This window comes from Callorhinus ursinus, unplaced genomic scaffold (assembly GCF_003265705.2).
Source record: "Callorhinus ursinus isolate GAN/ISIS: 27379988/994484 unplaced genomic scaffold, GSC_fseal_2.0 scaffold33, whole genome shotgun sequence".
Classification (NCBI taxonomy): Eukaryota; Metazoa; Chordata; class Mammalia; order Carnivora; family Otariidae; genus Callorhinus; species Callorhinus ursinus.
Window position 1 is genome coordinate 1510777 of NW_027397095.1, and position 17107 is coordinate 1527883.

The 17107-nt window shown below is 46.4% G+C and overlaps 1 protein-coding gene across 1 annotated transcript in view; it reads left to right on the forward strand.

The window, feature by feature from the left end:
* The window catches only part of GPC3 (glypican 3), a 403812-nt gene that overhangs the window by 285371 nt on the left and 101334 nt on the right, over nt 1-17107 (forward strand). Inside the window, exon 6 of the mRNA XM_025852524.2 lies at nt 15325-15445. Coding sequence (XP_025708309.1) covers nt 15325-15445 — 121 coding nt within the window. The remainder of the gene's footprint in view (nt 1-15324; nt 15446-17107) is intronic.

A 17107-nucleotide genomic window follows, 5' to 3' on the forward strand; every position in this document is an offset into this window, starting at 1 on the left:
TTGGACATCAAAGTCTGTTACCAGATTTGTGAGATGAGGATGATACTCTACAGCACTGTTGTGAAGATGTGTTCTGGCAAGTAGGCACTGGGTAAATGATAGCCTTGCTGATGTGACCACATCATTATCGTTTGGTTGAACAGGCCAGAGCAAGGGTGAAAAAGTATAGGCCATTCTTTCTGTAAAAGGAAACTGGATCTGGGAGACATATCTACAAGTCTTTTGGGATCCAACTGTTGAATGGGGTAGCTGATCAAACCTATTGGTCCTTCTGGTAGTTAGTCACTCAGGATCAAAGAGAACAGACTCTTGAACTTGGTCATGTGAAGGACAGGGAAAGGTCTGTCAGGGAAGCCTCACTTTGGAGCCTCCCACCGATGGCCCTGCCCTCAGACCCCTCGGGCTCCTTTGATGTGGTGACTGTCATGGTGGCAGTGATTCTTCTCCCCTACAGGCCGCAGGAAGTGACCAGCTGGTGCCACTTCTCTACTACCTCTGGCTCCAGTTCTGCCCCCAGCGTACGAGCGCTTGGCGGCTTCTTTGAAAGCAGCTCAGCTCTCCACGTTTTGTCCTTTCCTCCCATACTTAAGCCAGGTCACAATATTGTTTGAGTTTCTGGTGACTTTTACTGATAGACATACAGCGCAACAGTTGGGGGTTAGCAAAAAGCACACAGAGGCAAATTTCAACATGGCAATCGTAAGACCCAGTGTAGGCGTGTTTAAGCGTATAACTTTGGCATCAGCCAGCCTGGGTTTGGATTTCTGCTCTAGTGCGCACTAGCCCTTTTCTTCCCTGAGTCCCTAGGGTTTCCCCATCTGTACAATGGGGTTGATCATTTCTACCTTAACAGATTGTTGAGTGGATTCAGAGGGATGGTGAAATGCAGAGTATAGCGCCTGGAACACAGTAGGCCCTCGAGAAATGGTAGCTACTATTTCTGTTGTTCAGTAAGAGAAGCCTATAAAAAAGGCCCTCGCAGCTCTTCCCTGGAAGATGGACGGAGCTAGGCCTGATGTTAGCTCCATTCAAGGACCCATTTCTTAATTCTTTAGGAAGACAGCTTCACCGGCTCCCTCTCATTTTTAACTTATTTCCTCTCCTTTCTTCCAAAACAAAACAAAACCAAACAAACTCCATCTTTGGTCCCAGTTGGTGCACATTTGGTTGGTGCACCTTGGTCCTAGTTGGTAGGCATTCGAGTCCACTGGGGATGAAGTGAGAGTTATTTGCATCTAAGGCTATGTACCGGGCTGACCTCCCTCCCTCCCTTCATATTGCATTGTATAGCAAATATGGCTTAAAGAGCTTCTCCTAGGGTTTCCTAATTGTGATTAACACAGGGAATCTTCCTCAAATACTTACATTAGAAACCAGGACTGGTCTAGCTGCCGGTCAAGGTGAGTTGCCCAAGGCTCTAATGTCCTTTCTGTCACCCTTGGCTTAACCTTTGTGGAAAAGGAGAGAGATCATTAAAATCAGTTGTGATCTCCCAATTTCTCGAGCCAATGAATTTTATTCTTTTACGTGAGCATGGCTTTGATTCTTGGCTTTGTCGCCTTTATAATGACCTTGCATTTCCCTGTGAAGGAAACATTTTAATTGGTGGCTCCAGTGTCATGGGAGCTTCCTACTCTTTGCCCTCTCATATTTTAGTGACCTCCCCATATCAGGTGATCTTAAAAACCACCCAGACCGTGAACTCTTGCCTGGTTTGAGCCCCTCATTTGCACAGCTTCGGGCCCAGAGCTGGGAGGAGTCTCTGTTCAGCAGAAGCCAGACTAAGCTGTCCTCACCCGAGGCTGGGGTACATCAGCTTTGGATTGGAGGGACAGGTAGGAGGGTTGTGCTCCACAAGAACTCAGGCTGAAAACTTAATCTCCAGTTACTACTAGAGAGGATGAAGCCAAGGACTATTTTAGAAGGGGCCAGAGAAAGAGCTGTTGGACTGGCTTACCCCTACCTATCCTTAACTCAATGGCATCTCTACTGAGGAGCCTGAGTCCTCCTGCCCCATGCCCTAGTCTGGGTTTAGGACCCCCTCAGCACCTGGGTGCCCCTCTGGGCTGGCCCCTGTATTATCCTGTGTTGGAAGTTTCACACATGTCTGTCATTTTCTACTAGCTCCTTCTCCCTGCATATCCTCATTGCTTAGGTGCCCCTGCCACAGAGTAACATCTCCAAACGTGTTTATTGAATTCAGTGGGTGAACCGATGAACATACGTGTGGCTAAACAAACCGGAGTACCAGACCTGGCTCCCCTGTGGCATCACTGTGCACCTTTGGGTGGGCTGCTGCAACTCTCTCTGTTTTGTCTCCTGTGAAATGGTGAAATGAACGCCTCCTCCTTACCGCCTCCGTAGGGTTGCTGCGAGCCTCCAATAAGAAAATGCATTTGAAAGATCTTCGCAAATTATGAAGCATCCCGCATTTACTAGGTATTAATGTAGAAGTAAGTAGACCAGATATGGCGGGAAGTTCTGCCCTGAATAAATGGAACTCTGTGTTGGCTAATTAACACAGCATTACTGGGCTCTCTTCACAAAGGCATTAGCAACTTCCTGGGTATCTCTCTCTCTCTCTCTCTGCATCTTTCCAGAGATATTACTTTTTAATTTTTTTTTTTTTCTTGAAGCAAATCCACCCATCCCCACAGATTCTGTTTTTAAACAAGTCAGTCCAGGTGCTGAAGAAACCGGTTGGCCCTGGATAAGGAAATACTTTGAGGGATTGGTAGCATCAGTTTAAATTAATGAAAAGTCTGAGTGACAGACCATTTTAAAATAAATGTAGTTTTATTACTTTCAAACACATGTAATAACAGCCCTGGGAATAGAAGCTAGAGAAAGATAGCCTGCATCAGAGAATCAAAGCAAACAAATAAGAATCCGTGATAATGAGCCTATTACTGGGTGAATGTCCTGCTAAAGACTATCATCCTCAAATTGGCTAACGTTCCCCTAGTGAAATCCATTTATGTTAAGAAGCGCTTTTTTTCCCTCCCTTCAGAGATATGAGGAAAGGCCCATTAAAAGTCGCTACACATGGGGCACCTGGGCAGCTCCATCTGTTAAGCCTCCGACTCTAGATTTTGGCTCAGGTCCTGATCTCAGGGTCGTGAGATCGAGCCCTGTGTTGGACTCCACGCTCAGTGCAGAATCTGCTTGAGATTCTCTCTCCCTCTGCCCCTCCCCCCACTCACTCTTGTGCGCTCTCTCTCTCTCTCCCTCTCTCCAAAATAAGTAAATAAATAAAGTCTTTTAAAAAATCGCTACACATGTCTTCTGGGTAACCCAGCTTTTGTAAATGCTAATGGATGGCATCGAGCAGCTGTCTCCTGCACTCTGGCCCTAACAAATAGTAGTCCCAAACAGCAAACACCCTGGGGCCCCTACAGGGATCAACTTGTCCCAGTTTGCCCGAGACTTCTCCTTTTGGGCACAGAAGGTTTTGAGTCCTCAGTCCCAGGCAAAGCGAGACAGCTGGTCACCTACGGGCGCCTATGCCTCTGGCAGCCTCTAAGTATGGAAGAACGGTGTGGTTGTAGGGGTTTCCATTGGAGGGATGAAGGCGGGCTGGGGCAATTGCAGCTCACCCATTCTGTTGGTCTTTCTGCCTTCATTTTGGGACTTCTCTTACCATTTCCTCCCTGAAACATGTTGATCCCGTCTGTCTTCGCTGTACCCCCCAAATCCTATCTAAAGGCGTAGCAAAACTTGAGAAAGTAGGACTGAGACAGCGGAGGGGGTTAATGCTCGTCATAGCTAGCATGTCTATGGTGCGTCCCAGGCACCAGGCACTGTGCTAGGCACCTCGTGTGCATTAACTGAGTTATCTTCACAGTAGCCTTCTGAGTTGGGCGTTACTATTACCCTCATTTTACTGATGAGGCTAGGTAACTAACCCAAAGCCACAGCACTAGGAAGATGGGCTCTAGACTCAGGGAGTCTGTGCCCCTCTACCCACGACACTGCCCTGCTTATCAAATGCCTATCTGCCTCCGAGGCTAGCCCTCCATTCAACCTCTGCAGACATGGCTCCTATAATAAAAAGCCATTGCCTGTGTATCCCCTGTGAAGCTCTGGAGCCCTTGTAAGAAGAGACCCTCTTAGCCCATGCAGCCTGGGTCCTAGGTCTACCATGGACTGGTGTGCAACCTTGGACAAGTCACTGCCCTTCAGCTTTCTCTTTTATTTATACAATGAAGATGCTGGACAAAGTGACCTTGAAAGCTCTTTCCAGTTCTAACAGGCTCTGAGCTCCTATGACAAGGATATTTGAGGGGGAGGGAGTCTGAAACGAGGAGGAATGCCATCAAGCCTCCTTGATGACTGGGAATTCCCAGTTCTTTCCCTGATGCCTTCCCAAACAGACCAAAGTGAAAGTGCTTCCAAAGGAGCCCCAGGGTATTAATCGCTGTCCTTAGGATGGCAATGAACCCTTCATTTGACTCCTCCAGGTATCTCTGGGGCTACAGGAGAGCAGGTGGGTAGGCTGTCTGAGATGTTGTCAGAGTTGTTCTGAGTTTCTGATATTGGAGAGTTTGGGGTGAAATTCATATAATTAAACCTTAAAGAAAATGTCTCCCCCCCCTGATAGCACCACATAACCCAAAGGGGCTTCTGAGCAAGAGAAATGGAATTTAGTGTCTGTTGCCCCAAATACTCTTTGACACAACCACCCGGAATTGAAATTAGAAGCCCTCTAACCACAGAGATCTATCAGTGAGGGGAGAGCTCCGTGGAGAGAAGTGCCCAGGGCTGAAGGGCAGGTAAGAGCAGAGGAATACCAAGTGGCTGAGCAAACTGGCAGGAGGGAGACAATGTTCACTCTCTCCGAGACCCTCCGGGCTAGAGAGCGAGGCTAATTTTTGACCTAGTTGTCCTTGTGTGCGTTGCCGTGAGCTTTTATGAAGTATTTCTGTAGCCGTTTTCTATTTCACCAAGTGCTTTACAGTCACTTTTATTTGGCTTAGTAAAGTTTTCCTGGAATGCCATCTACTTTCTGGTCAGGAGAGTCCCCTCTCGTTTGCTTGGCACCTCTGTGCGCCCAGCCTCACACAATGGGCCGCTTGTTCCGGCAGCCGAGCAGGTGCAAAGAGTCGAGGGGCTGACGGCACCTGCAGCCACTGGGCTGGTTGGACTGGCGGTGCTTTACACTCTGGTTCACCTTTCCTTGATTGGTTTGATTTTATTGCTGGCAAGCAGAGCGCGGCGGTGCCCAGCTTGGGTCTGCCCAGGGCACAGCTATTCTGATCATGGGACGCTGACCAATGGTAGGCCCTTTCCGCTGTGCTCAGGGATTCTGTTCTAGTCCCCCTGCCCAGGTCCACCATCGCCACCGTCTTCCACCAAGCAGACGTGCGGACTGTGCTTCCTCCTGCCCGCCCCCCTCCCCGGGCTCTGACTACAGCCTGGATTCGGGGGCTTGGGGAATGCTTTCGAGGGAAGAAGACAGCAGAAGGAGCCAGTCCGCTCTCAGCAGACAAGACTTTTCAGTGTCCTTGGGCAAGTCTAGCACCGGGTCGCCATTATTTTTGAGGGGGGGGGGTTCCTTCGTCCTCCCATCAGCCCCCGCAGCACCCTCTGCCAAGTGCTCCCATCAGCCCCTGCGGCACCCTCTGCCAAGCTCTCTGGGTGTCGTGATGGAGGGTGGCGTGTGTGTAGGTGGGGCAGGAAGAAGTAGAGCTTCACACTCTAGGTCACAGATTTGCTGGAGGATCCAACACAGTCACTAGTCGAAGATTTCATTTTCTGAGGACCAGGTTTGCCAAAGCCAAAGGAAGGATGTGGGCTTCATGGGAAGTCCAGATTAGAGATAGTGGGCCAGAACATTGGAAAATTTGGGACCTCCAGCTACCAAGGCGAGGGGGGGTGGTTCTGTGGCTGAGCTCGGGGCTATGTAGATGCTTAACAGGGAAGTGGTGAGTAGACAGCACTTGCATTCTGTAACTGATGGAAGACGGAAAATCCTTTCTCGGATGCCCAGAGCTGAGAACCTAGGCACTTCGCCATCAGATTTGGAACTCTTTTTTTTTTATTTTTAAATAATATCTACACCCAATGTGGGGCTCAAGCTCATGACCCCGAGATCAAGAGTCTCATGGTCTCCTGACTGAGCCAACCAGACACCCCTGACACGCTTTCAAAGTTACTGCCTTGACCATAGGAAATATAACAGGTATATCACATGTGTTTTTGCAGCAGGAGAATCACATTGATTCAGACTCAGAAATGGGCTGAAGTTTACACTCGGAGAAGAATTGTTATTGCTAGCAGGTGTGTATGATGGATGGGCTTGGCATGGGCGTGCACTGCCTGCCTGGTCCATGGGGATGGTACAGAGGCTAGAAGGAGTGGCGCTTGGGCTGGGGGAACTTACCTGTCGGGCTGGCCCGCTCACGTGGGAAGTGACCCACCACCTGAATAAAGATATTCACTGGGGCCTAGGGAAGGAACCCTGCCTTTCTCCAGGTAGGCATTGGTTTCCAAAGTGGTGCCATCTAGGGGGTGGGACACAGTGGCCGGTTTTCCTGGCAGGACCCAGACAGGAGTCCAGCATAAGGCAGGTTCTCACTCAGGGGCTACAGATTGAGGGGTGGGGGGAGGCCCCGGAGAGAAGACAGCTGACAAGAGCTGGGCAGAGTAGGTTAGAGTCTCCACCATACAAGCTGAGGTCTGGGTGAGGCATTCAGTCTCCGTTCAGTTCAACAGACATTTATGGACTGCCTACTGTATGCCAGGCATGGGGTGAAGCAGAGGACTGACCCAGAGACGAATACAAACAAGGAAACCAGGACAGAGTTCAGGTGGCACAGCCCAGGGAAATCTAGCTGGCAAGAGGAAGTTATGCCCAAACCTCTGGGGCTCACTCCCCAAACAAGAAAGACTGGCTTTGAGGTGCAAGACTAATTCCAGAGCCTGGGGCTTGACAGGCCGGTCAGCCAAGTGATCGCCTTCCTGCCTTTGTCACCACGGGCTCAGGATCTGGGTAGGCCTAATCCTGCACACTGAAGGCTTTGAGGCCTGCACATGAGTGTGGCTAAGACAAGAGGAACTGACAGCCAAGCAGCGACAGGAATAGTGAGCTTTCCTTTCAAGTATGTCGGCGGTACCTATTCACGGGAACGCAGTGTGTCCTCCCCTCGTGATCTTTGGGGGGTCATTAAATAAGGTTCGGCGGGATGCCCGGAACAACACCGAGGAGGCTTTCCTTTGTTACTGCACATGCTTGAAACACAACATGAGGGAAGAAAAGAAGTCCCCTTTTTCCCTAACTCCGACATGCCTGCCTCTCAAACTGGTCAGCGAAGTGTGACTGTGGGTCGACTTTGGGGGTCCCGGCCTCCATTTGGCAGATCACTGCGTTGAAGAATGGCTGTTTGTTGTGGACCCGCGGGGACCTGCGACAGACAAAGCGGTGTCCTCAAGAGAGAGATTTGAACAAGTGTGTGGGTGTTTTCAGGAGCCATCGAATTCATGGCTTGTGCCACTTCTGCAAAGTGGGAGTAGACAGTTTGGGGTCCCAGAGAGGAGGAATGTAAAATGTGGGGGGACGAGTGTGTCGGGATTCTGACACCCCAAGTGGGTTGGTCACTGCCCTGGGCCTCAGGAAATGATTTGTTCTTCAGCGGGTGACAATTAAGTTTGAACCATTTGAAGTCCTGTCTGGTGAGTCCCCCACCCCCCTCCCCCCAGAGGCCCTGTCCCCTGGAAGCTCCGCGTGAGGACATCTCTGCTGAAGCTACGCACACATCACTGCTCAATCACAATCCGAAAGAAAGCTTTGGGTGCTTTTGGCCGTGTCATTGTTCCCTAATCCTACACCATCAGTGCCCCTGCTTCGACTTGGACTTTAGCTGGGGCGTCCTTAGACAACCAAGATGCTTTCTATTTCTTCAGGTCTCTTCAGCGTGGGGAGGAGTGGATTTGACGCTTCCCCGGACAATTCATCGCAAGGTGTCTTCATCCTCCTTCCGGAAATCCTTTTCGAATACCATTTATTGCACACCTACTGCATGTCAGCACGGTGTTCAGTGCGTTCACATAATAATAACAGCAACCCTCATCTGGATGTGCTGGGCACTGTTTTAAGCACATTGCCTGTGCTGTCCCAATGTACTAGCATTCAGGCTATCAATTCGTCCTCAAAACAAGGCCGGTGGCATCATCCCCATTTTACAGATAAGGAAACTCCAGCCCAGCAGGGTTTCATTATTTGTCAAAAGGCACACAGTAAGTGGTGGAAACCAGCTCATGAACCTATGTCTCGACGACAAGGCTGGGGCTCCTTCTGCCCCGTGACTCAGCCTTTCTACAGTGTATGATGTACTCGTGGTCTTGGTAAACTGCATATACTAAACTGACTTTCACCTCCTGAAACTAATTACTCATCACTATTTTGACCATCTGTCGCTGTGCCACAATGCTGTCATGGGCTGTTGAGGTAGGTGACCCGTTCTCCGACTCCTTTCTTGGCCCTTCCATTGGGGAGCGTGACAGCTCCATGGAAGTCATATCCGCAGGGACGCTTGGCCTCTCCGGGCCCCAGTCTGCCCATCTGTAAGTGGAGGGCATTGGACTAAATGATTTCGAGGGTTCTCTCCGACCCCGATATTCATTCCCATGAGCCAAAATCTAACTTAAAAAAAAAAAAAACTAACTTAAAACAGGTAAAGATCATTTCCTTTTGGCTTAACTCCAGTGGGACGAGAAAACATCTGGTTTTCTGGGCTAGTTCTCTGGTCTAAGAGGACTTGATAAATGAGTTTGGGGTGATTGAATAATAAATCCCCACTGCACACCCTGTCCTGTGACAACCTAACCCCCCGGTTCCCGAGCTTCTGAATTACATATTTCTTTCTGGTTTTGTAAGAGTGAAACTGGGTCGAAGTCTTCTCCTTGACATGTCCTTCCGCAAGGACATCCCCCCCTCCCCTGCTGAGAACCCTGCGCCAGTGCCGCTCGCCCTGGCCTGGCATCCGGACTGCTGGTGGTCGGGCTCTAAGCCCAGGAGGCAGTCCTTACCCGCCTTCCCACACCCTGGGCTCTGCCTAGCCCGCGGTCTCACTTTGGCTTCCTTATTTACTTTTCTCTCTCCTTACCTCAAGGTTCCATTCAGGTGATCCCCTCATCATCAGCCTTTTCTCTCTGCATTCCCTTCTCGGTGGGGGGCTGTTCCCCACAGCCAGACTCTTCTCCCCATGGCGGGTGATTTTCAACTTCTCACGCTTTCCTCACCATCTGGAAAATATTCTTTGCTTCTCTAGGTTTAAATGACTTCTTGAGTATATTCCAAGACCAATCTTTCAGTCCCCCCCCCTCCTCCACCCCTCACGGGGAGCTTTGAAACTAGGTGAAAAACAGATTCTAATAAATACAGATAGTCCCTTGTATAGTTAATGCCCACTAAAGGAGGTATAAATGGATCGACATCTCTCCGGCTTCTTTAGCTTTTACTTCCTGTCTGTTGAAATGTATTTGTAATTAATTTCTGAAAGGCTGTTGTTCGAGAACAGAGGGGCTTCTAGGAGTATGGTGGATATATGTTTCTGGCACTCTCCTGGTTGAGATTTGCTCTCAAGTGGTACTGCTGTGCTGACAAATATGGAAAACATTTTCCTTTAAATATGTGCATAAGTAAATAAGAAGCAAATTGTTGCTATCTTTATTAAATGCATTCACCAAACTCAGCTCTTTTCACCTTTGCTTTATTTTTCTGTTCCTTTATGTAAATTAAGACAGCATCCTGGATAGAAGGAACTTTTTTTTAGGCCTCTTAACAAGATGGTTTTTCTACCCTGTATTCTGGTTTGTTTTTAAAGCTATTTATACTCTTTCAATTATCCCATTTTTCCATAGTGATTATTGTGGATTATTTATTCATTTCTAAAGAAACGAGCTGATACATCAGGGGCTGTATGCAGTACTGCAGTCTTTCCATAAGATGGCGCTCTGAGAATGTGAGCTCTGTAACTTGCCGCTCTTGGTCTAACCTGGCGGCAAATTAAACTTTTGTAAAATCACTTATTTTGGGGGTGGTGGGGGAGTTAGTCCTTCTAAGACTCGCTCTCAAACACTTGCCACCATTCTAATGCCTAGGGGAAGAAGGAAAGTGCATTTTCTAGAAGCCTCCCTGCCTTATATCCGGGCTAGCAATGTTTGAAATCAGCAGGGTGCGTTTTTTTTTTAAAGATTTTTTTTATTTATTTATCTGACAGAGAGAGACACAGCGAGAGAGGGAACACAAGCAGGGGGAGTGGGAGAGGGAGAAGCACGCTTCCCGCGGAGAAGGGAGCCCGATGTGGGGCTCGATCCCAAGACCCTGGGATCATGACCTGAGCCGAAGGCAGCCGCTTAATGACTGAGCCACCCAGGCGCCCCTTAAAGGGACCTTTTAAAGAACGGACTTTCTTCTAAAGGGCGGATTGTGATACTAACAACTTGTGCTGGTAGAAAAGCCCCTCTCTGGGTCTCAGTTTCTTCACCTACCAATGAGTGGATTGGACAAGATGATCTCTTAAGGGTGCTTCCGTTTCCAGTGATTTCTACATTTGAATTCATTGATTTCTTTCCACTATACCCTTGCTGCTGCAGCCAGCACAGAAATGGGAAGAAAAGATCGCCCATTTTACGCTTGTTTGACTCTATTCCTCTTCTACAAGTGCTCTCTTTGCTTCAACTGTCCCAAGACAAGCATGCCCAGATGTCCTGTTTTAATTAGGTTCCTTTTCTCTTTATGGCTTTTGCACCGGGACCCCCCTTCTCCTCCCCCCAATCCTTGACCAATCTGCCTGAACAGAACCATGTCCCCCTTTTCACTTCACAAATAGGGATTTCTTGGCATTATGGCCGACATTTTTGTGTTAAGCAGATACCAAAGTGGATGGGAAAAGGCAAAGACACTGCATGTAATACGTAAAGGTGATGCTTCTTAGATTACATGTAACATGTCCAGCTAAGAAAACTTGAGATTCTGGAGATAGGAACTTCCCTCTTCATTTTTCTTCCTCTGCTGGCTGGTATTCATTGCCAGAACCATGGCAGAGCTTTAGGAAAGAAGCAGTATTCCTGAGAGAGGACAATTAATCTAATTAGAGATGAGTGTCACTAAGTAGATAACTCATCATTAAAATCCTCCGTGGCTGACGGCGTCCCCGTTCCTGGCGCTCTGGGCAATCTGTGGATGAGGGTCGCGCAGTGATGGCTTGTCCCCGTTCAGAGGCTCTCATGGACCCTGCACGCCAGTGGCGCAGAGGGAGCCAGTGAAAATGAAATGCTGAATTAATTAATGCAAAAGCTATGGAGACACCCCTAACCGAGTCCCTCCAGGCTTGAAGCGGAGCGTGCATGGTCCATAAAACTCCCCGGGGGCACATCACATCTGCCACATTGCTATAGCCGAGGGGACATTCTCCTGCATTCATTTTCCTGTTGTCCTTAGAGATTTTCAGATCGCCTTTGGTGCCTGTCTTGTGGCGTGCTGGTGGTGGTGGTCGTGGCAGATTATTTATTTCTCTGACCTCAATGTTGTATCTCCCAAGAATGCAAAATTTCACTGAATAGCAATACCTTTGGATCTGTGTTTGGGGGAAGTCCAGGGCAACGTCATGTATATTGCATTCTGTAAATATGCATTCTGTCCTAAGAAATCACCTTTGAGGGGTGCCTGGGTGGCTCAGCCACGAAGCGGCTGCCTTCGGCTCAGGTCATGATCCCAGGGTCCTGGGATCGAGCCCCGGCATCGGGCTCCCCGCTCGGCGGGAAGCCTGCTTCTCCCTCTCCCACTCCCCCTGCTCGTGTTTCCTCTCTCGCTGTCCCTCTCTCTGTCAAATAAGTAAATAAAATCTTAAAAAAAAAAAGAAGTCACCTTTGAGCTGTTAGGAATGGCCACCGTAACTCTTACCAAGAAGAAGGATTTCCCATAGGCCCTGCTTTTAATTATCTTTTCCTTCCTTTTGTTTTTTTTTGCCTTAAGAAAATTAACTACTATATAAAACTTCACTCGTTAAGCATTAAATTATTATAAAGCTTTAAAAATGTACAAGGTATGGAAGAATATAAAATAAAATTAAGAGTTCCCCCAACATCTCCCCTTGCTCACCAGAGATAACTGCTATTATCATTTCTTAAAAATGTTCTGCATCTATCTGGACACATAGAAAGTACAGGAGAGTCATGCCTCTGCAGACCCATTTTTTTTTTTTGGTTTGGTTTTTTAATACTTGACTTGCTTTATGGATTATTAAACTAATAAAACTGTGCCCTCTGGAGGCATCCTGGCGTCGGAGGCGGGGTGGAGGTCTCTGAAGCCCAGGTCGCTGGTGCCCGAGCCCCGCAACAGACCCATTTTTACCCCAAATGGAATCACACCGTACATTCTTGACCACTGCTTATACCTGCGGCAATGTATCTTGAATTTGGCTTCATACCAACACATACAGATCGACTTCGTCCTTTTCACGTCCTCATAATATTCCATTTAGTACTCATGGCTTTTAAGATTCCATTCTGTCTTTTGTCCAGCTAAGGAGAACAGGGTAGAGTGGTGGGAAACAGAAATGATCGGGGCGTGGGGGAGGTATTGAGACACCTAAAGACAGAGTGCAAGATCGCCAAGTTTTAAAACAGTGCCATGAAATTTTAGCAGCTATGGGAATCAGTTGGATCAGTACTTTGGGTTACTGCTTTGAGGAATACAGAAAATAAAGGCAAGTTTTAGGTCAAAGCCACAGGCCAGCTCTTCCTAACACTTCTGTAACCAGAAACCATGCTTAATTTACTAAAGTCCTTTGAGGATTTAAATAGCACATGGATAGAGCAGAACAGTGGATGCTATTTCAACTTTCAAAAAGTTTGGCAAGCTTTTCAACCCAAAGCTGTTTTTAAAAAATTGAGTCACCATGGGATTGGAGAGCAGTGTTTTGTCCTGGCTCCTGATCCATAGCTTGGAGATAAGAAACCAAAAAATAGAGCAAGCAATGGGGACACTTTTCCGGATGGCGGGAAAGAATACAGTAGGGCCGCAAGGGATCAGCTGGGGGACTAATATGATTTAATATTTATAGGTGATTTGGAAGAGGGAGCATAGGGCAAAATCGCTACATTGGCAGATGTCTTTACACTATTCCAATGAGGATCATAAACTTTAGGAAGACGTTTGTTTTGTAGGGGCAGGCATAAAAGTGGCCGGCAAGCTTCAATATGAATAAGCCCATGGAAATGTCTCTGGGGACACATTCCTGAAGTTCATTTCAGAAGATTTATAATAAGCCTTGCCTCTTTATCTGTGAATAGGGTCTCTGCTTCAGGCGTCAGTAGGTGCAAAGAAAGACATGATGAAGTTGCTGGTATCATCAGGAGGGAGATGGTATTTAAACAGCATTATGTGAACATAAAAGAGGAGGCTGGTAAGCTGATTGCCACAAGATATATAAATAAAGAACGCTGCTTTGCATTTCTTTAATACAGCCCCAAGGGCAACTGGTGTCTGGTGGTTGGTGATCTGTGTATTCACTAATCTTCAAAGTTAAATAAGCGGAATATGTTAGGCTATCATTTCAGAAGAAATGCAATCAAATGTTCTCTTCAACTTTACTACAAAATATTTTCCTTTCCATGGGGCGCCTGGCTGGCTTGATCGAAGGAGCACCCCACTCTTGATCTTGGTGTCATGAGTTCAAGCCCCATGTTGGGTGTAGGGATTATTTTAAAAAAGTATTTTCCTTTTCATTGGATGCCTTTTAATTATGAAAGTCAGAACTAGATTTCCTGACCTCCTCTGCTACCACAGGTCTTTTTCAAGGCATGTCCTTAATATTGGCAGATACATTGTATCATGGAAGGGAACACCTAACAAAACCAGGTCAATATCTTCTGAAGTTGTGGAATTTTCAGTAATAAGTAATAAAGACGTCTGCCCTACCCACGTCACAGTGTGGTTGAGAAGCTCAAGTAAGCTGAATGATAAGAAACTGCCTTGCACAGTCATATGCAAAAATACAGTAGTGTTAATTATTTATTGCACATCATAATTTGGGATTACGAAGTGAGGGGCGCCTGTGTGGCTCAGTCAGTTAAGCGTCACCCTTGGGCTCAGGTCATGATCTCAGGGTCCTTGGATCAAGCCCCACGTCAGGCTTCCTGCTCCTCCCCCTCCCCCCTGCTCATGCTCTCTTTCTCTCTCTCAGATAAATAAATAAATAAAATCTTTAAAAAAAGAAATATGAAGTGACTAAATTCTAGGAAATTATCCTTTATAGCTATTCGTGCAAATGTGCGAAGATTGGTATACGAGGATGTTCTTTGCGGCATTGTATTAGCAAATTATTAGAAATAACTCCATTGTTCATCAGGGACTGGATAAATAAATTATGATACAGCCATACCGAAGAATAAGGACAAGACAGCTGTTTATGTTCTGACATGGAAATACGTCCAAGATATATATTAAGTGATAAAAATTTGCAAATCAGCATGACTAGTATACTTCCAATTTGGCTTAGAATTATGTGTTAGTAAAAGAAACCCCTAGAAGAATATAGATCAGACTGTTAGCCATGCTTCTCTCTTGGAAGGATAGGATGATGGGGGAACTTTTACTTTATGCTTTGTTTATTTCTGTACTGTTTAAATTGTTTACAATGAACATCATTATTTTTGTAATTAAAAATACAAATAAAAGAAATACGAATTTGCCCTTAACACACCGACTATCCTATTGTAATTGGGGGGGAAAATGTATCAGGCAAGGGCAAATTTATACTGTACATGGCTTGGGAATGCCTCCTGAAAAGAAACCCAACTCCAAGGCCTACAAGAAATGGTGGGAGGAGGCAGTGGAGGAGAAGGAAGAGGTAAAGGATATATAAGCATCGTTCTTTTTCCAGTGAGTAGAGAGCACACTCAGAGTTAATGTCCCTTCTGCGTGCGTGTTCCCCTAAGACGCAGGACCTCCCTTAACTAAGTAGCTCTCATCACTCTGAGTTGCCACTGGCCCTTACCCTTCTGGACACCACACTAGATCCAGAACACAATAAGGGAGGGGACTTTGTCTGTCTTGTTCTTGTTCATTGTTGTATCCCTAACTCCTTGGGGGGGAAAAAAAAAAAGATGTTGAATTAATGTTTGTTGACTGTTGAAGGTTCTCCATTGCAAATAGATTCTTTCGGCAGTTGTTTACTTTTGCACCATAGGGTCATCCCGTGGTTTAAAAGGCTGAAGAGAGCTTGTGGTCAGCTTGACCACTGGCATCAAGTATAGTCAGCTTTTATTTTGCTTGGGACCCTCCTGTGACAAACCTTTTCTTTACTGTCCCCTTTCCAGATACAGCCAGAAGGCAGCGAGGAATGGCATGAAAAATCAGTTCAACCTCCATGAGCTGAAAATGAAGGGCCCTGAGCCAGTGGTCAGTCAAATTATTGACAAGCTGAAGCACATTAACCAGGTAAGTGGTAAATTGAACAAAAATGGAAATGGGAAAAAAAAAATGAGGGATGGTCAGTGTCCGCTGCTCCAATTGTGTTCTTGGGCTTTTGGAGAGGCAGCCGTTCCTCATTTCCTTCAAAGATTCCCTCTGTGGGGGCGCCTGGGTGGCTCAGTGGGTTAAGTGTCTGGCTTGTGATTTCAGCTCAGGTCATGATCTCAGGGTCATGAGACCAAGCCTCAAGTCGGGCTCCATGCTTGGCGGGAGTCCGCTAGATTCTCTCTCTCCCTCTGCCCCTCCCCCCACGCATGCGCGCGCGCGCGCACACACACACACACACACACTATCTCTCTCTCAAATAAATAAATCTTAAAAAAAGATTCTCTCTGTTAAAAAGGACTTCTGACTCTTGTTTTTTACTCCATTTTTATTTTAAGTTTATTTTTTTTAGTAATTGCAACACCCAACATGGAGCTCGAACCCATGACCCTGAGATCAAGAGTCACACACTCTTCCAACTGAGCCAGCCAGATGCCCCTTCACCCCACTTTTAAATAATAAAGAAAATATTGTAATATTAGAGAAAGCTTGGAAAATGGAAACATATTTCTCACAATCCCATTATTCTATCCAAAAATATATCTCACAATCCCATCATTTTTAGCTGTTCTTTTCTAATATTTGTTCAGAAAACCACACTCACACAGACTTGTTACATAACTGGAACTACACAAGTGATTTATAGTTCTTAAAATTAACACTATATTGGAAACACTTTTTCATGTTGTCACAAATCTTCATATTAATCATTTTTTTTGTGGCTGCCTAAGATTTCTTTAAGTATTCATCATAATAGTCAGTTTGCCTTTGCTGGACATTGAGATTGCTTCAAATTTTTTACCATCATAAATAAAGAACCTCTTCACGCATGGTGCTTTCTCCTGATCTTAGATCATTTTCTTAAAATATTGGTGTTATCAGGTTAAAAGATAGGAGCATTTTAATGCATGTTTCCAAATTGCTTTCCAACGGGGACGTGTATCAGCTTTCACTGCCACTAGGAAGATACTAGAAGACCAGCTTCACTGCACCCTTGCCAACTTCTGACTCACTGCCATGCACAGAGACACCCACAGATTCCCTTGACCTGTACACAGAGTTTTTCCTCTCATGAGGAGTTTAGTAACTAAGACACAAATAGAAGTTAGTTGTACCATCTGCTTGTGATTGCTTTGTGGCCACAATAAAAAAAATGCCACCAAAAGTGCCACCGTATACCAGAGTGACAGTGTTCCTGCTCCGTGATCCATGGGTGGGAGGGCCCTGGCACCACCAACTTCTATTTGTAGCCTGGAAAGAACTTAATGCAACTAAAATCCTTATGCAGGGGCAGAGGTTTGTGTATGAAGACACTGGCATGGCTTTATTTTTTAATATGAAGATTAGCAATGACATTTTTGTGGTTCTTAGAAAATGTTTGGAAGGGCTTTCTAATAGTGGCATATTTCACTGCAAATGGCTTTGTGAAAGTATTTACAACACACTTGGGTTTGGCTCCTCCAGTGCCTAATTAAGTGCTCTGCACTCAGTGAGCACTTAATAACCAGTTGTTAGTGCTGCTGAGCACATGATAATGGAAGTCGCTGCCTGAAAGACCCTTCTCTCTGTGAACTCCCAACCTCA